Below are 25,032 nucleotides of genomic sequence, written 5' to 3' on the forward strand. Positions count from 1 at the left end.
ACATGCGGCTCTCAAAGCAAGCCTGTGCTCATGAATGGACACCAGCACATGCGCCACTGTGAGACAAGAAATACACCATCTCACACACAGGGCTGGGGGCCGAGCAGACCACAGCCATCTGATCTGACAAATACACTGGGCCTCATCCTGCTCCCTGCACATTTTCCTGCTCACCTTCTTTCCATATTTCCTAAGTGCTCACAGTGGCTTGGCCTTTTCCAACTTCTCCATAGCAGCCTGCTTATTGTGCAGCTTCTGTTGAATCCAAAATGCAAAGAGTTGTCAGTTTTTGTTATTGGAATTTGGGGTGGCCACTACTTAGGGTTCACTGGAACAGGGAATAGATAGTTTACACTCTGGAAACTATGGGACTTGTAAACCATCTATTTCAACCCCCATGTTTTCCACATGAGCACAATGAGGCCCACAGGCTGAGCACTGTGCAAGGGATCAAATGTGTCAGTGGTGGAGCCAGAGGTTCAAAGTGACCTTCCCGCTCCCAGTGTGTATCTCAGAAGGAAGACTGACTTCTCCCTCTTCCTGCTGTCTGCACACTGAGGTTAAGCCAGCGTGCACCTCACTGCCCTTCTTCAATGCACCACACAGAGAACAAACTCAAGCAGATGCCTGGCCTCTTCCAACACGTACATATTTCAGTGGAAAGATGAGAGACTGTCAGTGTGTACAGAATTAACAGTAAAAATTTGTACAGAGACATGTCTGGGCTTATCTCTAGTTTAGCTTCCCTTGGTGCCATCAGTATAGGAGCTCCCTAAATTCTACCTTGAGATGCAAGAGCACTATTAAAATATATCATTTTTCCTTGGTATCTGTGAGGGACCCCCAATTCTACCAGTGCCATAAAATTTGCCTATAACCTAGCTCTAGGATTACTTTTTTTTTTAATTGAATGGTAACTATGTACATTAATGCACTTCTGGGGTACAGTGTGGGGTTTTCACACACAATCCGAAACACTTCCATCAGACTGATTAACATAGCCTTCATGTCATTTTCTTAGTTATTATTTTAAAATGTTCACATTCTACTCTTAGAAAGATTCACTCGTACCCTTGTAAGATAAACCTCAGAAGTGATCCTCCAATCTAGGATTACTTTTAGTACCTAATACAATGCCTATAGTTCAATTCATTCTCGTGGATTCAATGTAGTGCTCAGCTCATGATAAATTTATGTTTTCTTATGGGAACTTTGTGGAATGTCTTGTCCTCAATTAATTTTGGATTTGTAGTTTGTTGAATCCATAGATGTGGAACCCATGGATTCAGAGGGCCAACTGTATCTTAGATTAGCTGTTGGCAATTCCCTTCCTCCCAAAGCAAAATTAGGACCAAGTTCTACCTAACTCCCAAGTTACTATCTCAGAGACACACATTAATCCCTCATTTTATTTTATTTTTTATTAAATCATAACTTTGTACATTGATGCATTTATGGGGTTCAGAATACTGCTTCGATATACAATGTGAAATGCGTATATTGAACTAAGTAACATACCCATCACAATTATACTTGTTTCTTAATAGTTTTGAAATGTACCATTGCATCATGCACATTAGGTGAGGTCCCCCCAAATACTTTCCCTCGTCTCCTCAAGCAGCCAAAGCACCAGCCATATACACCTGAGCTGGCAGGTTCAAATCCCCTAATCCCTCATTTCAAAGAACAGAAAACTAAGGCCCAGAGAAAATTATTATCTACAAGTCACAGCCCTGTTAACTGGCAATGCCCAGATAAGAACCGTTGTCTTCTCTATCCACCACACCATATGACAGCTAGGAAATGCAAGGGGCTATCTTTACTTTGTAAACCAAATTTCTCACAGTACTTTTTCTCTACTTAAGTGTCCAGATAAAGAAAATATTCTTGTGTTTATCTAATTGGTGGTGACTGGCATGACTCTGAAGTGGACAATCTCAAGAAGAGATCATTGTTCTCTGACAACATGCCCCCCATTATTGGGCTGCTCCCCATAATGTTGTTATAAGTCATGTTAGAGATGAGCCAGCTGAATATACTTAAGTACAGAGGCCTGGCTTTCCAGATAATAACATCCCTATGTCTTACCTCCTGCATCTGCTGGCTGGACTTGGCCATTTCTACAAAATAAGCAGTGGGCCAGTTGGTAGGAATTTTGGGCTGGTAGAGGTGGGGTAATACTGAAAGCACTGAGCCCTACAGTTGATAGTATCTGAGATTGTAGGAAAAAAGGCAAAAAGTGGTAAGAGAGAGGAATCTTAATGTTCCTTCTTAATGTCTCTCATGAATTATCCAAGCTCAGAAGGACTCTCAACATCTAACCTCCACTGGCAAGGAGAAATGAACAAACAGAAACTAGATTAAACCTCACTAGCTTGGTCTAGAAGAAATTTATCAGTACACCATTTCTGAAAGGGGAAGGAGTTGCTAAAAATAAATCAGTAGTTTAAGAGAATGACCCCCTGACTCGGCACCTGTGGCTCAAGCGGTTAAGGTGCCAGCCATATACACCTGAGCTGGCAGGTTCGAATCTGGCTGGGCCCTGCCAAACAACAATGACGGCTACAACCAAAAAATAGCCAGGTGTTGTGGTGGGCGCCTGTGGTCCCAGCTACTTGGGAGGCGGTGGCAGGAGAACTGCTTGAGCCCAGGAGTTGGAGGTTACTGTGAGCTGTGATGCCACGGTACTCTACCTGGGGCAATAGCTTTGAGGCTCTATCTAAAAAGGAGAGAATGACCACTCTATAGGTGCCCATTAACACACAAACTAATGTCAATTATGTATTCGTAAGTAATCACAAGAAAAGTCCACTCAAGAGCCTTCCATAAGCAAACTTCTGCTCTAATAACCAAATGCACACACTCAAAAATACTTTAATAGAGAGTATCTCAAAACAGCCCACAGATGGAACTGTGACTGGAAGACCAAGGAGCTCTTCTGTCAACCAGGGAGAATCTCTTAGCTCTTCTTAGTCAAAAGATGCAGGCCTCCCTACTCACAGGCTTATGCAACTCCCTGTTCCTTCTGAGGAGTGCATTTGAGAACAAACATACAAACTCATTTGCACAATCTAGTCCAAATGTCTTTCAGTTAAGGTTTTTTTTCTTCTGGGTAGATGCCTAGTAGTAAGATTTCAGGGTCAAATGGGAGATCTAATTTGAGTTCTTTGAGGAGTATCTGTACTTCTTTCCAAAGAGGCTATATTAGTTTACAGTCTGGGTGTGGTGGCTCACGCCTATAATCCCAGCACTTAGGAGGCCGAGGCAGGTGGATTGCCCTGAGCTCACAGGCTTGAGACCAGCATTAGCAAGAGTGAGACCCCCATCTCAAAAAAACAGCCAGGTGTTGTGGCAGGCATCTGTAGTCCCAGCTACTCAGGAGGCTGAGGCAAGAGGATTGCTTAAGCCCAAGAGTTTAAGGTTGTTGTGAGCTCTGATGCCACGGCACTCTACTAAGGGTGACAAAGTGACGCCCTGTCTCAAAACAAACAAACAAACAATGTTTCCCTCTGTCCACATCCCCACCAGCATCTACAACTTTGGGCTTTGTGATGTGCTATCCTCAATGGGCTTAGGTAATAATTCAGGGTTTGATTTGCATTTCTCTAATGATTAGGGAGATGAGCATTTTTTTCATGTTTGTTAGTCTGTCTTCTTCAAAGAAGGTTCTGTTAATGTCTCTGACACTGATAGAGGGCATTGTTTGCTCTTTTTCTGTTGATTTGTTTGACTTCTCTATAGATACTAGTTATCAACCTTTTGTCAGATTGGTAAAATGCAAGTATCTTTTCCCATTCTGAAGGTTGTCTATTTGCTTTAATTGTTCTGTCCTTAGCTGTGCAGAAGCTTTTCAGTTTAATTAAGTCCCATTTGCTTATTTTTATGTTGTTGCAGTTGCCACAGAAGTCTTCTTCATAAAATCTTTCCCCCAGCTGACCTCCTCAAGAGTTTTTCCCCATACTTTTCCCCAGGATTTTTATCATTTGATGCCTTAGATTAGATCTTTTATCCATCTTGTGTCAGTTTTTGTAAATTGTGAATGGTGTGGGTCCAGTTTCACTCTTTTACATCTGGTTATCTAGTTCTCCTAGCACCATTTATTGCACAGAGGTTCTTCTCCCCAGTGTATGATTTGGTTTGGTTTATCAAAGATCATATGGCTAAAGAGACTGATTTTATACCTTGGTTTTCTATTCAGTTCCATATGTCTGTGTCTCTATTTTTAGGCCAATACCATGGTGTTTTGATCACTACAGACTTGTAATATAACCCAAAGTCTGGTAGAGTGATGCCTCCAGCTTTGTTTTTATTACTAAAATTGCCTTGGCTATACAGGTTTTCTTCTGGTTCATACTAAACCAAGAACTATTTTTTCTGGTTCTTCAAAGTATGACATTGTTATTTTATTTATTTATTTATTTAAGGCAGAGTTTCACTATGTAACCCTTGGTAGAGTGCTATGACATCACATCTCACAGCAACCTCAAACTTTTGGGCTTCAGTGATTCTCTTGCCTAAGCCTCCCAAGTAGCTGGGACTACAAGGACCTGCCACAATGCCTGGCTGCTTTTTTGTTGCAATTGTCATTGTTGTTTAGCAGGCCTGGGCTGGGTTCTAACCCACCTGCCTCAGTGTATTTGGCCAGCACCCTAACCACTGAGCTACAGGTGCCAATCCAACATTGATATTTTAATGAGGATTCCATTGAATCTGTAGATTGCTTTGGTAAGCATAGACATTGTAACAATGTCTAAGAGCTAAGAGCATGGTGTGTTCTTCCATTTGTTAATGTCTTCTGCTATTTCCTTTCTTGGGGTTTCCTAATTCTCTTTGTAGAGGTCCTTTACCTCTTTTCTTAGGTATATTCCTAATTATTTCATTTTCTTTGAAGATACTATGAAGGGGTTTGTGTCCTTGATTTGCTTAACAGCTTGGTTGTTATTGGCATATACAAAGGCTACTACTGACTTGTGGACATTGACTTTATATCCTGAAACATTGCTGTATTTTTTGATCACTTCCAGGAGTCTTGTGGTTGAGTCTCTGGGGTTTTCTAAGAGTGTATCATCAACAAAGAGGGACAGTTTGACCTTCTCTGCCCCCATTTGGATGCCCTTTATATCCTTCTCTTGCCTGATTGCATTGGCTAGAACTTCCAGCACTCTGTTGAATAGTAGTGGTGATAGAGGACATCCTTGTCTGGTTCTAGTTTTAAGTGGAAAAGCTTTCAGTTTTCCTCCATTCAGTACGCTATTAGCTGTGGGTTTGTCATAGATGGCTTCATTCAGTTCAAGAAATGTGCCACTTGTGACTATATTCTTAAGTGTTCTTATTAGAAAAGGATGCTGAATTTTGTTCAAATGCTTTTTCTGCATCTATTGAGAAGATCATATGGTCTTTGTTTTTGCTTCTATTGATATGGTTAATTACATTTGTGGATTTGCTTATGTTAAACCAGCCTTGCATCCCTGGGATGAAGCCTACTTGATCATGATGTATAATTTTTTAAATATGTAGCTATAATCTATTGGCTAAGATTGAGTATTTTTGCATTAATATTCATTAGTGAAATGAGTCTATAGTTCTCATTTTTGGTTGGGTCCTTTCCTGGTCTGGGGATCAGGGTGATGTTTACTTTATAGAATGTGTTGGGGAAGTTTCCTTCCTTCTCAGTGTTTTGAGATAGGTTTTGAATAGGTTTTGCAGGATAGGTACAAGTTCATCTTTGAAAGTTTACTAGAGTTCTAGAGTGAAGCCATCTGGTCCAGGGCTCTTTGTTGAAAGGTTTTTTATGGTTTCTTTTATCTCTAGTGCTTGATATTTGTGTGTTCAAGAGATCTATTTCTTCCTTGTTCAGTCTAGGCAGATGGTATGATTCCAAGTATTGGTCCATTTCCTCCACATTGTCAAACTTCTGGGTGTACAACTTCCTATAGTAGTCAGAGATAATCACTTGTATCTCTGTGGTATCGGTAGTTATTTCTGCTTTTTTGTCTCTAACTGAGGTTATATTAGAGATTTAATTTTTCTGTTTCTACTTAATCTGGCCAAAGGTTTATTGATTTTATTTATCTTTTTGAAGAACCAACTTCTTTTGTTGAGACAGAGTCTCATTTATCATCCTCCATCGAGTGCCCTGGGGTCAAAGCTCACAGCAACCTCAAACTCTTGGGCTCAAGCAATTTTCTTGTCTCAGCCTCCTAAGTAGCTGGGACTACAGGCACCTGCCACATCCCCAGCTATTTTTAGAGAGGGGGGTCTTACTCTTGCTTAGGCTGGTCTCCAACTCCTGAGCTCAAGTAATCTACTGCCTTGGCCTCCCAGAGTGCTAGGATTACAGGCGTGAGCCAATGCACCCGGCCTAAAGAAGGAACATTTTGTTTCATTTATATTCTGAATGATTCTTTTGTTCTCAGTTTCATTTATTTCTGATTTAATTTTGGTATATGAAGATCATGAAATTGGGAGATCTGGATTTGGTCTAGCTCCTCATTTTATAAGTTCTTGGAACCTCAGTCTACTCGTCTATAAACAGAGATAATGCTCAGTCAGCTTGCTCAGCTCAGAGTCATGATGAGGCTGGATGTATTCATTTGTTCATTTCACAAAAATGTATCAAGTGCTTCCTGTGTGCCAGTCATAAAACAGACACACACAAACTCACTCATACAAAACCTTATCCTTGTGGTTTTTCATTCTAGTAAGGGAGAATGACAATGAACAAAAAGTAGTAGACATATCAGTGATAGATGCTAATGAGAAAAAAATGAAGCATGGAAGCTGAAACTGTTGGCAGAGTGTGAAGTTGCAGATGGGGTCTGGGGAGGGCTCACTGAGGCCTGATCTTTGAGCGTAGGCAGAAGAAAGCGGAGGAGCTGGCCTTGATGATGTGGGCGGGTCAGGGCCACAGGAGAGAGAGTAGTGAAAACTCTAAGTTAGGAGGCTGCTTAATGTGTTCGGGAATAGCAAGGAGGCCAGTGTGGCTGGAGTGGAGAGAATGGAGGAGTGGGGAGCAAGAAGAGAGGCAAAGAAATGATGGGGAGCAAAAACATAGGCCTTGTGGGTCTCAGGCTCTTACTCTGAGTGAGATGACAAAGAATATAGGTGAGTTCTCAGCGGTAGCGTTATCCCACTTGCATTTCTACAGGCTCATTCTGTCTACTATGCAGAGAATACATCTAAGGAGGGGCAAGAGGCTAGGTATTGTCATTCAGACCTGTAATCCTAACACTTTGGGAGGCTGAGGCAGGAGGATCTCTTGAGGCCAAGAGTTTAAGCCTAGCCAACACAGTGAGACCCCATCTCTACAAAAAATGGAAAAATTGGCCAGGCAAGGTGATATCCCCCTGCAGTCCCAGGTACTCCAGAAGCTGAGGTGGCAGGATTGCTTGAGCCCAGGAGTTCAAGACTGAAGTAAACTCTGAGGGCACTACATTATTGCAGTTCAGCCTTGGTGACATAGTGAGACCCTGTCTCTTAAAAAAAATACAATGTAGGAGGCTAAGCACAATGCCTAATACCTGTAATCCCAGCACTCTGGGAGGCCAAGGTGGGTGGATTGCCTGAGCTCTCGGGTTTGAGACCAGCCTGAGCAAAAGCTGGACCCCCATCTCTAAAAATAGCCGGGTGTTGTGGTGGGCACCTGCAGGCCCAGCTACTCAGGAGGCTGAGGGAAGAGATTTGCTTAAGCCCAAGAGTCTGAAGTTGCTGTGAGCTATGACACCACAACACTCTACTGCAGATGACAAAGTGAGACTCTGCCTCAAAAAAAAAAAAAAAATACTGCTCACTTCAGCAGCACATATACTAAAATTGGAACGATACAGAGAAGATTAGCATGGCCCTTGTGCAAGGATGACATGCAAACTTGTGAAGCGTTCCATTATTTTTAAAAGTTTAAATTTAAGACATGAAACAATAAAAATTCTAGAAGAGTGCAGGGAAAAAGCTTGAAAATTTTGGCCTGGGTAATATTTTCTGAGGAAGACAACCCCTGGCAATTATAGCACCACCAAAAATAAATAACTGGGATTTGATCAAGCTAAAATTCTTTTGCACAACTACTATAACCAAAGCAAACAGACAGCCTTCAGAACAGAAGACTTTTGCATGTTAACAATCTGACAAAAATCTGATAACTAGAATCTACAGAGAACTCAAATTAATCAATAAGAAAAAGGCAAACAACCCCATTTTTATGTGGGCAAAAGACTTATACAGAAAATTCTCTGAAGATGACAAATGGCCAACAAACACATGAAAAAATGTTCATCATCTTTAATTATCAGAGAAATGCAAATTGAAACCACTCTGAGATATCACCTAACTCCAGTAAGATTAGCCCACATCACAAAGTACCAAAAATGCAGATTCTGGAGTGGATGTCGAAAGAAGGGAACACTTCCACACTATTGGTCAGATTGCAAACTAATACAACCTTTATGGAAAGATGTGTGGAGAATTCTCAAAGAACTAAAATTTGACCTTCCATTTGATCCCACAATGCCATTATCTACTCAGAAAAGCAAAAATCATTTTACCACAAATACATTAGCTCCAGAATTTTTATTGTTGCTCAAATCACAACTGCCAAGTTGTGGAAGCAACCCAAATGCCCATCAATTCATGCATGGATTAATAAATTGTGGTATATGTATACCATGGAATACTATTCAGCCATAAGAAAAGATGGAGACTTTGCATCTTTTATGTTTACCCGGATGGAGATGAAACACATTCTTTTTAGTAAAGCATCTCAAGAATGGAAGAAAAAAAGGATACAAAGTACTTGATACTAATATGAAACCAATATATAAATACTTACGCACTCATATGAATGACAAAGCACAAATATAGTCTAGCAAGAGGGAGGTATAAGGATGGAGAGAAGGGGGGAAGGGAGATTGCTGGGAAGATGGAGGGCATTTGGTGGGATCTCACCAAATGTGCACAATGTGAGAATATTCAACATGTCCCCCTGAGTGAGGGGCTCTCCTACAACTTGAACTTTGCTTTGGAAGTGAGAACAATGTAACCTAGATATTTTTTTCCTCATATTAATTTGATATTTTAAAACAGTAAAAAACAACTCAAAATTATTTAGGGCCATATTTTTAATAAAAGAGAGCAAAGAAAACTACCTATTTTAGAAAATAAATCACTGCTGGCACATATTGGATATTCATTTCTGCTTGAAAGCACATTTTATAGTTCATTGAAGTTACTTTAAAAACCTAATTATGTGTTTTTTGAAATTATCTCCTATTTTTATTTATAAATATTAGTTGTCTATTCTTTGAGACTTTGGGGGAAAAAAAGAAGTTAATTGATGACTCCATACTGAACCTCAGAGTCAAAGCATTTTATGATAGACATACTTTTATCTGACAATGTAAATGTTACTTTTTTTTGCATTATTATTATTATTGCTCAATATTTCATTGCAGAAATCATCTGATTTCTTTTCCAAGTGTATTTATCTTCATTCATTCTTTACAAAGTTTTTGTTTCTAGTCCTTATCTTAAACATTGTTATTGTTATTAAATTTCAAACCTCTTTAATTTTGTGAAGGCAAAAACTGGAAACTAAATAAACACATGTATATGTATAGAGAAAATTAAAAAAAAATAAAAGGAGGGTCTAGGAGGTAGGAGGAAACAGAGAGAGAAGTTGAGGGATGAGTGCTGTAATCAAGGTGAGAGAAAATGGTACTTTGAGCAGGGTGGAGACAGGACCAGGGATGGTGAGAAGAGAGCAAATCCTGGATATATTTTTAAGGTAGACGTGACAGATTTCCTCACAGCCCTGATGTGGGGCAGAAGAAGAAAAGCAGCGGCAACGATTTTGGCCTAAGAACAGGAGAGACGGAGTTGCTGTTGATAGAGATAGAAAAGGGGGAAGACAGTAGTTAATTTTGGACATGTTAAGGCTGCCATGCCTTGCTAGACATCCAAATAGAGATACTAAGTAAGCAGTTTGATTTCAGCCCTGGACTTAAGGAAGAGAGATCCATCCAGATATAGGAATTTGAGGGTCATCAGCATAGAGGTGAAATTTAAAGCCCATAGCATGAGTGAGAGTCCCGTGGGGAATGATGTCTGTATGAAAGAGAAGAAGCCTAATGAGCAGGCTCCAGGGCATTCCTGCATTTAGTGCTGGGGATGAGACGAAGAACCAACAAAAGAGTCTTTGCAGGAGTTGTCAAAAAAAAAAAAAACATAAGAAATCCATGGGAGAGCTAAAATATTTCAAGGAGGAGAAGAGTCATCAACTAGGTTAAAGCAAAGCAGAAACATTTTACACACTCAAAAATCAGTCAACACATGTTCAGCACCTCTAGGTACTAGGCACTGGTGATTGAATGGATGATGGATGAATGAATGAATGAATGAATGAGCAAGAAAGCCATTGCCCCTACCCTCAGGAGCTTTCAGTGCAGTGGTAGAGGCAGGAGCGTATTCAAAGGAGCAGGACACATGCTGTGTGCCTATAGGAGCCCACAGGAAAGCCCCAAAAGAGGGAGTGAGCGGTGTTCCTTTGCCTTCTCTGAGCAATGTCATGCTCACCAGTGGTTTTTTTTTGTTTTGTTTTTTTGTTTTTTTGGGTTTTTTTTTGAGATAGTCTCACTCTGTTGCCCAGGCTAGAATGCTATGGTAACAGCCTAGTTCACAGCAACCCCAAAGTCCTAGGTTAAGTGATCCTCCTGCCTCAGCCTCCCAGGTAGCTGGGACTACAGGTGTCCACCAGAACACCTGACTAATTTTTCTGTTTTTAGTAGAGCCATGGTCTTGCTGTTGCTTAGGCTGGTCTGGAACTCCTGAGCTGAAGAGACCCTCCCACCTCATTCTCTCAGAGTGCTAGGATTACAGGCATGAACAACTGTGCTGGCCTCATGCTTGGTTTTTGCTTCTACTATACCCTTTACCTGAAATCTGTATTTTCAGTCCCAGCCTCTCCTAGCATTAGAATCACATCCAACTGCTAGACCTCCTTACTTGAAGTTGCTGCAACATGACCTCGCACACAACATATACACAACTGAATTTATCATTTCCTTCTTTTTCCCCTCTCTTTCCTTAAGATTTTACCTTGCCAGATATTCAAACACATAATAAAGATATGATTACCACGGTGATTGCTGGGATCACAACTAAGATTTATCCTATAGGGTACATGTAAATCTTTCTAAATGTGGAATATAAATGTCTTAACACAACAACTATGAGAATGACATGAAGGATATGTTAACCAATTGGATGAAAGTATTTGAAATTGAATATAGAAACAACACACTGTACCCCATGATAGTATTAATGTGCACAACTATGATTTAATAAAAAAAAAAGATATGATTACAAAAGCAATGTGGCCTATGGAAATATCCCAAAAACCTAATTACACTGATGTCAATATATAACTCTCATATATCATAAAGGTGGTGTTAGTGATTACTTGTGGGACTAGTTAGGTATTTGGGGAATAGTAATTTAGATCCTCACTTCATATCTTTTACCATTATGAACTCTAGATGGATTAAAAACTTAAGTGCCAAATTTTCAAAGCATAAAAAACTAGAAGCAATTTAGCGTGAATAAATAGTATTTGGATGGGCTAATTTAGGCACAAAACAATGGACATATTCTTCATCAGCAGCCCTCAGCCTGTGGTCCATCACAGGTGGCCCTCTGCTTCCCATCACCTAAACCAGAATCCTCAATGTCATTCACTACTTGTTTCTCTCCCTCGCACAGGCAATCACAATGTCATACTGTCTTCACCTTTTCTTTTTTGAAACAGAATCTCATTCCATTGTCCCGGGCAGAGTGCCATGGTGTCATGGCTCACAGCAACCTCAAACTCTTCGGCTCAAGAGATCCTCTTGGTTCAGCCTTCAGAATAGCTGGAACTAGAGGCAGGCACCCACCACAAAGCCCAGCTAGTTTTTCTATTTTTAGTAGACACAGGGTCTTACTATTGTTGTGGCTGGTCTCAACTCCTGAGCTCAAACCATCCACCCGCCTCAGACTCCCAGAGCACTAGGATTACAGGTGTCAGTCACTACACCTGATCCTTTCAGTGACTTTTGAAAAGATGTATTATGATTCCTTGCATTTTAGTAATAAAAATTTACTGATATATTTACCAAGACACACTGAGTTACTGAATGCCTTCCAGAAAAAATGGTCTATATAGCTTTATGAAAATGAAGTATCAAATACAAAAGAAATGGAAGACACTCTATTATAATATATATAGAGAGAGAGATACAATCTCACTTTGTTACCCTCAGTAGAGTGCTGTAGTGTGATAATTCACAGCAACCTCAAACTCTTGGGCTTAAGTAATTCTCTTGCCTCAGCCTCCCAAGTAGCTGGGACTACAGACACCCGCCACAACACCTGGCTATTTTTAAAGATGGGGTCTTGTTCTTGCTCAGGCTGGTCTCGAGCTGTGAGCTCAGGCAATCCACCTGCCTTGGCCTCCCAGAGTGCTAGGATTACAGTTTGAGCCACTGCGCCCGGCCCCCTATAATATTCTCTTAGACCATGAGGAGGAGAGATGGTCTTTGGTATAAATAAAGCTATATAGTTTAACAGTCACTGGAGTGAGGTACTGGAGAGGTACTGGAGTAACTAGATTGGCTATATCATAGTTATCTGAACTTGAAAGTTTAAAATAACAATAAAAAATGTTAAAGCTTCTCTGTTGAGTTATTTGAATGTACTGCCAATGCCTTGTGTTGTTTTATAGCACTGACTGAGGGAGCAGTCTGGAAGAAAATGGAAGCAAAGTAGCTGTTATCCCCATCCGGAAAAGCTGCATGTGCTAGTGCAGTCTCTGCTTCCTGCAGGGGGATTTATTTGTTCAGAGGCCAGACCAGCTGAGTGTGCACTGGGAGCAGCGTCGGGAAGTGAACATTCCAACTAATGGGCACATTTAGTGTGGAGCAACTTAGAAGTCTTGGCAGATCTCAAAATTCTGTTCCTCATGTATGCAAAAGTCTTGAGACACTGAGATGTAGTTTCTGAGGGCCAAGGGACTTATCAGCCCCACCAGTGTATTCACCAAAGGCAGGCTAATGAAATGAAATGGGTTTTAAAAGAAAATTCCATTTGTTTTCCTTGTCTAGTCCTTGGTGTGTGCTTTTTCCATCTTACCTAGAAAAGCCAGAATCTGCTAGCAGCGTGATTCCTCATCTTCTCTCATCTTTTTCCTGTTCTCTCCTTTCCATGGCTTGGTCTGTGGAGTTCTCAGTTAGAGACATTGCTGAGCAGAGGAAATATGTCTCTCTGAAATAGAACCAAGAGTCCTGGCCTCACTTGGCCTGCAGAGAGCATACACACAGGCTTTTCATCAGTCTTTTCTGCCTGACACTCAATCGGGAAGCCTGAGTGGCTCATGAAGACAGGCTTTCCATGCCACACTCTCACCATGCCAAAGACTTCAAACCATCTCTTCTGAGCTCTTGACTCTCAGAGCTAAAGAAATATGCGTGCGTGATTAGATGTCAGCTTCCTTGCCACCATATAACCTGGAGTTCACAGGCTCAGTTTCCTTTCACCAAATGGGTATCTCAGATGTGAGCCTTGGGTAGACTCAAACAGAGTGAAGAGAAGAAGGCATGGTGCTTATGCTGTCATTCTGCCTTATTTTGAGATTTTTCAAAGATGGATTATCAAGCAGGATGAAGCAGATCAAGAAGTTTCTCTTTCGAGAAATTGGAAGATATATTTTTAGCCCTTCTCTCTGCCTTGCCAAAGCTGATCTGCCTTTTCCAAGGATCTAAAGTGCTGCATGGTGCTGCCCCCAACTGGTTCTTTTTGGTGCTCACATTATCATCACATGAGAAAATCTCAGGTCACATGACATTTAAATTTTTTCTAAGCACTTTCCTATGTTTTACCTATAGGAAAACCTCATACTAACACTGTAAGTATTAGTAACAGTGTTTTACCTCATACTAACACTGTAAGTTAGGTGGATTGGGAATTATCATACTTACTTTATAGCTGAGAAAAATGAAGGGTGCATAGGTTTATTAGATGGTTTGTCCAAATTAAATGGCAATTAGACAGATTAGACTAGAATTCAGATTTCTTGTCTCTTATCCCATTAGGTTCCCTAGTACTTGGTAAATTCAATATCATGCCCAAATAGTATTTAGGCTGAGAGGAGTTTCTCCCTTTTTCTCCCTTGGAAGAAAGAAAAAGAGGATATATCATGTAAGGTTTGAGTAAATTAATTTTTGAGCGCCTGTGTTGTATGAGGCCCTCTGACTCAGATGCTGTGGTCTCTGACTCTCCAATGCAATGTAGTGGTAAGGAGTATGGACTCTGGAGTCAGATTGCAGAGTCTGCCTGTCTCTGCTACTGAATAATTGATAACCTTGAGCAAGTCTTAACCTCTAAATGCTATGTGATAGAGTTATTGTGCAGAATAATGAGATAACATTATATAAAGTTCTTGGAATAGTGCTGGTCAATTGTAAGCACTTTATTAAATACTAGCTGTTATTATTTTCTATATATAAATATATTTATTCACTTTTTTTCAAGACAAAGTCTCACTATGTCACCCTGGTTAGAGTGCTGTGGAGTCACAGCTCACAGCAACCTCAAACTCTTGGGCTTAAATGATTCTTTTGCCTCAGCCTCCCAAGTAGCTGGGACTATAGGTGCCTGCCACAACACCCAGCTTTTTTTTCTTTTCTTTTCTTTTTTTTTTTGAGAGAGAGTCTCACTATGTCACCCTGGGTAGAGTGCTGTGGCATGATAACTCACAGCAACCTCAAACTCTTGGGCTTAAGTGATTCTTTTACCTCAGCTTCCCAATTAGCTGGGACCACAGGCACCCGCCACATACCCAGCTATTTTTGTTACAGTTGCCACTGCCGTTTTAGCTGGCCGGGGCTGGGTTCAAATCTGCCACTCTTGGTATATGGGGCCAGTACCCTACCCACTGAGCCACAGGCACTGCCCCAATGCCCAGCTATTTTTTTGTTGCAATTGTCATTGTTGTTTAGCTGGACGAGGCTGGATTTGAACCCGCCAGTCTCGGTGCATGTGGCTGGCACCATAACCATTGCCCATGGTGGTAAGCCAATTTATTAATTTAAAAAAGGTAAAGCAGCCCTTTGTGGGTATATGGGAATGATGAAGAATGGTCACATTTCTTGAAGAGGAGATCTTCTAATAATTCCTCCATATCCTTATCTTGTATTCACTCCTCAGTTCACTTCAGTCTTACTCTAGTTTTAACCACTTTACTGAAACTGCTCTGGCTATAGCTGTCAGTGACTTCCTATTTACAAATTCACTGGATACTTTTCAAGCTTATCTCACTTGATCTATAGCATTTGATACTATTGGCCATTTTCTTTTTAGAATGTTCTTGTTTAACTTCTATGATAATGTTTTTGCCTGGTCCTTCTTCCTCTGCTTATTCCTTTAAATTTTACCATTCCTTTGGATTCTGTTAATTTCCCATCTTACATGTTAACCCCTGGACAATTTCACATATTCCTTGGACTCTATGCCTTTAGCTCTATGTCGTTGCCTCCTAAGTGTCTTGCCCAGACTTTGTTCCTAAACTTAAAACTGATTCTTTACAGGACATCTTGACCTTAAATTTACTTGTCCCAGCTGAACTCTCTCTTAACACTGCCTCTTCCAAAAATCTACTCCTCTTCTTATTTCTAGATAATTAATGATGACATCCAGGGACCAATAGCCTGGAGTCATCATAGAGCTTTTTATTGTTCTCATTCTGTGATCCAGGTAATCATCAAGTTTGGGGTTTTTTTTTTTTTCTTTTTTTGCCCTGCCATGTCCATACATTTTGAATCTTGCCTTGTTCCAGTGCCTTCACTTTTGCCTTGGATGCCTTTCTCTCACCAGGATAACTGCCTAACCTATTTTCCCTTTCTTGTATTCTTCACTTTAATCTATCACAAAAGCTAAAATAATATTTTCTTTAAAAAGCAAATATGACCATGTTGACGATGCTTCCCTGTTTAAAAAGACTTGTTTTGTCCCCCTGTAGATAGGATAAAGTCCATGTATTTTAGTAAAACATATAAGCCTCACTTCCTGATTCTCCCGTACACGCACTCTGGCCATATTGAGTAAATTAATTTCCTGAATGCAGTTAACCTATAACTTTGTATACACTGTTCTGTGTAGATTGTCCATCTCCTGCTACCATGTTGTCCTTTCTGACACACTTCCTCTGTGCAGTTTCCTCTGTTGTTCCCAGATTAACCTTATTCTCAGTAGTTTATGGTGCTGCGTATCTGCATATAACTGTATTATTCTTCCATATACCTTAACAGGTTGTGATCTCCCCAAAGAGAAGGTATCTTTGTGTGCAGCACTTACCATGGTACGTGGATACAGAATAAGGCCTTGGTAACTTTAAAAATATGTAGAGTCTCTGTCTTCTAGGTGTTCACTGTGTAAACCATCAGCCTAACACTTCTGGTAAATGGTATCTGATTTTTCCTTCTGTTTTTCAGTATATCAACTCTGGGAACCTGGAACAGTTGCTAGATAGTAACCTGCATTTGCCCTGGTCTGTGAAGGTAAAACTGGCCTATGACATAGCAGTGGGCCTCAGCTACCTTCACTTCAAAGGCATCTTTCATCTGGACCTCACATCTAAGATATGAAGGCCTTACTTCGACAACTCTTTGAGACACTGTCTTTCTGTTTTTATCAAGAAAGCTGTGTTCCGAAATAAGTCACTGAGTTTAGGAACATAGAGATCTCTTATAGAGTTAACATTAATCACAGAAAACATAACTCATTATTCTTAATAGCTAGTCCTTTGAAAGCCTATACCAGAGCAGGTACCTTTCAGTGTTCAGCCAGGCAATACCTTCATCTTTTTTTTTTTTTTTTGAGACATGGTCTTACTTTGTTGCTCTCACTAGAATGCCATGGCATCATAGCTCACAGCAACTTCAAACTCTTGGGCTCAAGTAATTCTCTTGCCTCAGCCTCCCCAGCAGCTAGGATTATAGGTGTTTGCCACATGCCTGGTTATGTGTTTAAGAGACAGGGTCTTGCTCTTGTTCAAGCTGGTCTTGAACTCCTGAGTTCAAGCAATCCACCTGCTTTGGCCTCCCAGAGTACTAGGATTACAGGCATGAGCCACCATGCCAGGCATCCTGAATGTGTGCTGCAGAAGCAGATGACACAAGGAGGATTAAGAGATTCTTACCCTGTAGGAGTGACAGCAGTCTAGGCAGTGTGGGGGCCTGTCAGTTTTCTCTTCCATGGACCCCTGGAGATAGCTCTTAGCCTAAGAGCAAGAGTTCAGTGATTTTTAGTCACCAAGTACAGGTTTTGAGGGCCATAATGTACTGACCCATTTTCTGTCTGTATGATTGAGTTTCTGCCACCCTGCCAGTTCCTCTTTGGCGTCAGCTGGTCTCTGTAGTATTCTCTTGTTGTCCAAATTGCTATGTGACCAGGTTAGAAAAGAGGTGCTTTCAGAAGTTGGCCATGCTACAAGTAAGCACCTCAAAGCCAAGTGGCCCAGGGCACCACTGTGATCATTGATGCAGGAGCTATAAGGGCATTTAACATATCTCATAGGACTTCTGCCCAAGAACTGAATTCAAGTCTTGTAGATAGATGCGTAGCAGTTTTATTCAGGCCTAAGAATACCTATCAGGCTGAGTGTGGTGGCTCACACCTATATTCCTAGCACTCTGGGAGGCTGAGTTAGGTGGATTGCTTTAGCTCAGGAGTTTGAGACCAGCCTGAGCAAGAGCAAGACCCTGGTCTCTACCGTAAATAGAAAAACAAGCAGGGCGGGGCTAGTTGTGATGGGCACCTGTAGTCCCAGCTACTTGGGAGACTGAGGCAGAGGATTGCCTGAGCCCGAGTTTGATGGTGCCATAACACTGTACCCAGGGCAACAGAGACTCTGTCTCAAAAAAAAGAAAGAAAGAAAAGGAAAAATTAGTCAGTTGTGGTGGCAGGTGCCTATAGTCCTAGCTACTCAGGAGGCTGAGGAAGGAGGATTACTTGACCTCAGGAGTCTGAGGTTGCTGTGAGCTAGACCGATGCCATAGCACTTTAGCCTAGGACAACAGAGTGAGATTCTGTCTATATATACATACATATAGTGGGAACGTATTCCAAGTGAGTAAATCAGGGTAGACGTAGATGGCTTTTTCCAAATTTTCTTGAGCCTATGGTAAAGGCAAAAGGATCCTTAGTTTATCATCAGTGTATCTCCTGAAAGTATTGCCTTTGTAGGATTTACATGTCAGTGGTTACTGCAGTACTGCTTTGAATTTGTGCAGGGATAATGCTAAGAACTTACTAAGAAGGCAGTGGCAGGCAGTGTGGCTTTTAAAAATGTGCAGTTCATGAGCTCCATAAAGCAGCAGCAATAACCACACACAGGCTTTTACCAGTTGCTCTAGAAGTAGCTAGTGAAGCCATGCATGAGCCTTGACTCTTGAAGGCAGCTGAGATAGCAGTTCATTTCTTCTTAATACCCTTACTGCCTAGCATCAGAAAGCACTGCTGATCTGTGGTACTGTTGGGGGTATATGTATGAATTATGAATTGTACCTTTAGGTCCTAGTTGTTTTTTGTTCTATGTTGACTCCATAGAAGCCATTCTGGTGACTTCATCAGAGTGAAAACCTATCCAGCTATGGTCTTAGGCTATGCCACTCAATTAGGAAAAGAAATGCCAATTTTCAGAAGAGTGAAGAGAACATGAATTAGGAACAAAGCTGAATGCTGGAAGGTTGTAGAGAGTGGCTATTAGGGCACCCTGGAGTTATCTTTTAAAATGAGAACCATCAACATCTTCTGAGAACCCTTTATACTATGCTATTAGAGGACCCAGTATTGGACAGAGAAATGACTGAAATCCAGTCTATACCCTCCAAGGGCTCTTAGTTTAGTTGTGGAGACAAATAAGTGATGAAGTCATTATACAAGAACTATAGCAAAGATCATATAGGGCTGAGGGCAAAGAATGGGACAGCAAAATAGACAATCTTCTAAGAGACTATAGCAGTCCCTGAGGCATTTAGGAAGGCAACTCAGTCACTGACCTCCCCGTGCTGTAAAAAGAATGTCTTAACCTTTCTTGAGATGTAGAATCAGTCTTTTCCTGACTGATGCTAACTGGGTTTATGGAGTTTGTTGAGGGTGAGGGGAAAGAGTTGATGGCAGATTGAAAGTGTTTTTGTTGTTGCAGAAACAGCTTCTTTAGCTTAGAGGAAACATTAACAAATGGACTGGGCATTTCTCTGCTCAGGTGGTCTTACTCAGTGTCAGTACTGAGTGTTTAGCTGTTAGGATATTCAGGAACTTCCCTCAGGTGTCTGCTCTGGCCTAGTTCTGAAGAATGTGTGTAGGTTTCCATAGCCACTCTTTGAGAACCTTGTCAGCTCTGTCCTTACTATGGAGTCAAATGTATGATTAGTGTTCACATTTGACACGTTTTTATTTTATTTTATTTTTTGAAACAGTCTCAAGCTGTCACCCTAGGTAGAGTGCCATGGCGTCACAGCTCACAGCAACCTCATATTCTTGGGGTTAAGCAATCAATCCTCTTGCCTCAACCTCCCAAGTAGGTGGGACTACAGGCGCCTCCCACAACACCTGGCTATTTTTGGGTTATAGCTGTCATTGTTGTTTGGCAGGCCTGGGCTGGATTTGAACCCAACTCCGGTGTAATGGGGCTGGCACCCTAGCCTCTTGAGCTATAGGCACAGAGCCTGACACAAGCTTTTAAAAGCAGCTTAGTTGCACAGGGGCCATGCTAATCTTCTCTGTATTGTTCCAATTTTAGTATATGTGCTGCCGAAGCAAGCACTGTGGCTCAAAGGAGTAGGGCGCCAGCCCCATATACGGGAGGTGGCAGGTTCAAACCCAGCCCCGGCCAAAAAAAAAAGCAGCTTAGTTGCTTCAGTAACCAGACCAAACTTTGCATTTAATAAACTTTTGCCAAGGTCCTGTGTGCCTGTGCTGGGTTAGAGAGACAGAGATGAATGGGATCTTTCCCTGTCCTTGAAGGCAAACATATAAGTCACTCTGCTATGGTGATGTACTACACTAGGGGCGAGGTCAAAAAGGAGCTACAGCCAGGCAGCTGCAGAGCCTGGGCTGGTTGAACCTGAAAAGGTCACCTCTTAACTCAGGGAAGTCTGACTGGGCCTCTGTTACTGCTTACTCTAGGAAAGTCATGTTAAAAGAAGGGAGACAATTAGGTGACAAATCTGGCCGGCCATTGCCTCACAGGCTGGTGCCCAAAGGTGGGGCTTTGGCTGATAGGCAGGCTGGCCTAGGGTTAATCAGAGTGCCAGGTTGCTGAGGCAGCAGGCCTATGAGAGGGCTAAAGCCAGGACAAGCACAGAGACCATCCTGCCTGGAAGCCAGAGATGATGCATTTCTACCTGAGATTCAGGGCAGGAAAAGATGTGATGGAATCACAGGATCCTTCCAGCTTGGAGAATGGAAAAATGTAGTAAGGGACAGAGTAAGGGATTGATTTGCACATGTGGAGTAAGCAGGAGTGACTTGGCAACATCTTATCAGTTAGAAGCGAAAGCTGGCAAGGAGGAAGGAAGGCTGGTGTGGGTCAGACATGGTTTGGCCAGTCTGGGTCAGACAGGATCTGGCTAGCCCCAGAAATGTTTCTGTAAGCCAAGGATCCCCTGCTGTCTTCTGACCCTAAAGGAAGCAGGTGGGGTGAGGTGCCTCTTGAGCCACAATGGTATCGGCTATTTTGAACACAGTTATTTGGGGAGAGCTACTTTGTTTGTTTATAGGTCATTTGGGTTCATCCTTTCTCTGAAGATGGGCAGCATTTGCTCAGTGAGCATGTCCTCAGCCTCTCCCATGAATTAAATACTGTGAGGAAGACAAGCCCAAACCAGAACCGGCTCCTGAGGAGCTCACAGCCTCCCTGCTGGACTGTCAGAGGAAGTGCTTAGAGGAGAAGCTAAAGCAGCTTGATGAGAGGGGAAGGAGAGGACAGAAGAGGTAGCTCACCTTAAAGACATAAAATTTTCTTAGGTAAAAGGTTAATAAGGAGCATAGCACAAGTGGAAAGAACAATTTCAACAAAGGCAAAGGCTGAAAGGCCCTGTTAGGCTTGATAAGCCAAGCTTGTCTGTGAGGATATGTGTGTAGGGGCACTAGGAGCAGGGGTGTAGGGAGTAAGCTAGTTGGATGGAGCCAGATCATAGACTTTTAATGTCAAAGCGGAGGTTGGTTGTAATCCTATGGACAGTGAAAGTCAGTGTATCCTCATATTAACTTGGCACGGTCAGGCCTGGGTTTTTGGGTCTCTGCATTCTGACGAAGGAGGAAGGCTAGGGCTTGATATTCTACCTTCCTCCAATAGATTGTGAGCCCCAAGAGGACAAGTTTGTTGCTCATTGAGGTATCTCTAGCACTTAAATCATGCTTAGCACTTAGAAAGCCAAAACAAGTATTTGTGTTTGGAGTATGAAGTGAATCTTGGAGCAGCCACCCCAGATCCAGGACTAATTCATCTCACATGGCTTACAGCCCCCAGATCTGACCACTGAGGTCAGTCTAAGAGTGTGGTTCACCAAGGAGCAGACAAGGTACCCTGTGGCAGGGAGGGTTAGATGATAACTATAGCTGGATGATCCTTATGTCTATGGCTAGATGATCCTTATGGCTACGGCTGACTGGAACTCTAGAACTGCCTGATAAGAGGGATGAGAATGGTTATTCTGCAGTGGTTGCTGACTTTGGCCTGGCTGAGAAGATCCCTTATGTCAGGTGGATCTGAGGAGAAGGGGCTGAAGCTAAGGGAAAATTACAGCACTTGGTCATAGTTCAACCACAGCTCCCTAAATTTGGTCAACCTAATCCTTGGGAGAGATGAATTCCTACTAGTCAAAAGAGCTCATTGTGAGGCCAGGCGTGGTGGCTCACGTATGGAATCCTAGCACTCTGGGAGGCCAAGGCAGATGGATTGCTTGATCTCATGAGTTTGAGACCAGCCTGAGCAAGGGTGAGACCCCATCTCTACTAAAAATGAAAAATTGAGGCAAGAGGATCTCTTGAGCCCAAAACTTTAAGGTTGCTGTGAGCAATGAGGGCACAGCCCTATACCAAGGGCAACAAAGTAAGACTCTGTCTCAAAAAAAGGAGAGAGAGAGCTCATTGTGCCAGGCAGCGCCAAGCTCATTTACTACATAATCTCACCCCACAGCATGGGTGTAGTGGGCTCACCTTTCGGATGGCACCTGAGGTTCTCCGAGATGAGCCCTATAATGAGAAGGTAAGTCTGGGGGATCTCAAGGCCTGGTTCTCCTTAGAATCTACTCTTAGCAGAAAGTGTCCAGGATCACCTTTTATGTTCAGAATGATTTTGGTAAGCAGTGTTGGTACCTGGCAGCTGCCCAGTGGATGGCTTCAATGACATATGGGCAATAGAGCCCAGGCTTGAGCTGTTAGCATGGGGGGAGCAGACACCCTACCCCTCACTCCATTCAGAGAAACCAAGGTGTGACTACCCTCCAGGTAGCATGATCTCTTACGGTATCATCCTCTGAAAGATCATCACCCACATCCAGGCTGATCCGGACTATCTTCCCTGCACAGAGGTGAGCTGCAGGCTTGGGAATCAGTGCCACTGAGGCGGGGATGGTTTGAGGCTATGCAACTTTGTCCTTGGGGCAGAGTGCTGGAACTCAGTCTGTAGCTTTTCAGGGGCAGCTTCCATTCTTTTCTGAGCACGCCAGGGTGGTGGTAAGGATGAATGATCTGTCTACCCATGTCTCCTATACATTTCCCACCATACCCATCCACAGAATTTCGGGCCAGACTATGACACTTTCCAGCCCATGGTGGGAGACTGTCCCCCAGACTTTCTGTAGCTCACCTTTAACTGCTGTAAAGTATCTTTCTCCCCTGGGCTTTGGTCAGGGGCTAGCTGAACCCTTACTGCCTGGTTAGCACTACAGAGGCTTCTAATTAACCTCACGAAGCCTCATTTTCCTCCTTCTCCCTCTGGGCCTCTTGGGAGTCTCCAGAGCCCTGGACCAATGTATTATCTGGTCCTCAGCTTACAGGATAGACCTACCACCCTTGCCTCAGGTGTTGTTGGAGCACTGGGCAGGATTTATCATTGGATGGTGGATCCAGCTGGTCCTGAGACACATGAAAAAGGTTCTTGTCTGCCTTCACGTATAGAACTCTAGGGGGCTGGACCTACCTGTCATGACCAAGTGGTAGGCTTTGATCAGGTAGCTCCCAGAAACACATTAGCAGCAGAATTCAAGAATAGAATAAACCAAACTTTTGGAGGGTCCTGTGCCAAATAAGGCATATAAGGAATACACACAAAGAACACTGATAGAAGAAGACAGTAGGCAATATCTTCCTAGACCTTAGCCCTAGGATTCACCCGTAATACCTGGGGCTTTCAGAAAAGATCTCTTAGCTGTACTCTGAATCTTAAAAGATGCCAGAAACAGACTCAAATGCCATACTGGGGTGGGATGGAAGGTAAAGCTAATGGCTGTTGTGGATGCCTACAGATGGACCCCAAACTGCACCCATCCTTCGTGGAGATTGGGAAGACCCTGGAGAAAATTCTGAGCTGCTTATAGGAAGAGCAGGCAAGAGATAGGAAGGTAAAGCCTATAGCCAAAGTTGAGAGATTAGCCCAGAAATCCCATCCTGACCCCAAGGGAGCATAGTAGGGTGTGGAACCTCGTCCTCTAGGCTGTGATTGCCAAGATCCCAGGTCCAGAAGCAAAGGGGGGAGGGAAGATAATGGAAAAAGTATTGGACTCTGTGACTTGGCATACTGCTTCCCTCTGTTTCTTCACGGATAACATAGAACAGTACCTACTTCGCTTTTGGAATGAAAACACTTTTGTGGTAAAGTACTGCTCTTGTTTGTTATGACTAGTGAGAGTAACCCAGACTTGACTCACTGCTATTTAGAACTAATGGACAAAGTACCTGAGGTAAAGCAACTGAGTTCACTGATGACAAGATGCCCCACAAATTGCCACGCCCAAGATGTACCATCTGGCTGTCTCAAAGCCAGTCAGACACCTTCTCCCATAAACCTACACATACAATGAGCATTTTGGACCCCTACTACTGGCCATAAGACGGTACTGCCCATGGCCTCAAAGTCAACCCTTTCAGGGCTCGCCCAGACCTCAAAGGTCGCAAGATGAAGTTTGTTGACCTACCCAGCAAGTCTGTCATCTCCCTGGTATTTGACCTGGATGTACCTGGAATTATGCCTTTAGCTGCTTGGCAGAAGCCCCTGCCCTCACCACCTGCTCGCCCGTGGCAATCCTTGCCTGGATCACTTGAATTCTTGCGTCAAGAAGCCTATCTGGGCGGCGCCTGTTGGTCAGTGAGTAGGGCACCAGCCCTATATACCAAGGTGGCAGGTTTGAACCTGGCCCCAGCCAAACATCAACAAAAAATAGCCGGGCGTTGTGGCGGGCACCTGTAGTCTCAGCTACTTGGGAGGCTGAGGCAAGAGAATCGCCTAAGCCCAGGAGTTGGAGGTTGCTATGAGCCATGATGCTATTGCACTCTACTGAGGGCGACACAGTGAAACTCTGTCTAAAAAAAAAAAAAAAAGAAGAAGAAGAAGCCTGTCCATTTGTGGGCCAGGAAGAATCGCTATCTGATAGGCCCCCACCACACCTCAGTAGTCTCAAGTACAGAGTAAAGGAGATCCCATCATTCTGGGCATCTGCTCCAGCCCATGAGGCTGCTTCAGTCCATGAGGCCCTGGACTGCACCAGGCTCCAGGAAGAAAATGGTTTCGGGCCTAGGCCCCAGAGGACTAGTCCATGCCCGGCAGGTGCCTCTGAGATGAAGGTAGAAGAAAGGCCAAGAGGGTTGGCTCCAGCCCCTTTCCCTCTATTAGGCACAGGCCTACAAACAGGAAGAACAGGATGGGGGGGGGGTCAGTCCTTGCCTCACCTTAGGATGGACCTTTTGCTAAAGCCATAAGGCCCCATTGGTACACACCTATCCATG

The 25,032-nt window shown here is 42.8% G+C and overlaps 1 protein-coding gene, 1 long non-coding RNA gene, 1 other non-coding gene and 1 pseudogene across 3 annotated transcripts in view; 2 read left to right on the top strand and 2 right to left on the bottom strand.

Annotated features, from left to right (window-relative positions):
- The window catches only part of LOC111721908, a 14,496-nt gene extending 1,279 nt beyond the window's left edge, over window positions 1-13,217 (bottom strand). The window contains exons 1-2 of the long non-coding RNA XR_002770899.1: window positions 13,159-13,217; window positions 175-255 (exon numbers count right to left, since the gene is read on the bottom strand). This is a non-coding gene — a long non-coding RNA (uncharacterized LOC111721908). The remainder of the gene's footprint in view (window positions 1-174; window positions 256-13,158) is intronic.
- LOC111721915 lies at window positions 7,783-7,889 on the top strand. The gene has a single exon (XR_002770902.1). It is a non-coding gene; the product is annotated as a U6 spliceosomal RNA (small nuclear RNA).
- Window positions 13,218-15,088: 1,871 nt separating the features above from the next.
- LOC100952794 (dual specificity testis-specific protein kinase 2) lies at window positions 15,089-25,005 on the top strand. The gene is given in 11 exon segments (XM_023507735.1): window positions 15,089-15,094; window positions 16,515-16,666; window positions 18,243-18,252; window positions 21,722-21,789; window positions 22,226-22,248; window positions 22,251-22,298; window positions 22,537-22,619; window positions 23,556-23,669; window positions 23,743-23,764; window positions 23,991-24,359; window positions 24,632-25,005. Coding segments are annotated over 11 exon segments (1,269 nt in total).
- Window positions 19,780-19,849, bottom strand: LOC111721918 (annotated as a pseudogene).
- Window positions 25,006-25,032: the final 27 nt, after the last annotated feature.

This window comes from Otolemur garnettii, unplaced genomic scaffold (assembly GCF_000181295.1).
Source record: "Otolemur garnettii isolate 467f Iridium unplaced genomic scaffold, OtoGar3 scaffold00202, whole genome shotgun sequence".
Lineage (NCBI taxonomy): Eukaryota > Metazoa > Chordata > Mammalia > Primates > Galagidae > Otolemur > Otolemur garnettii.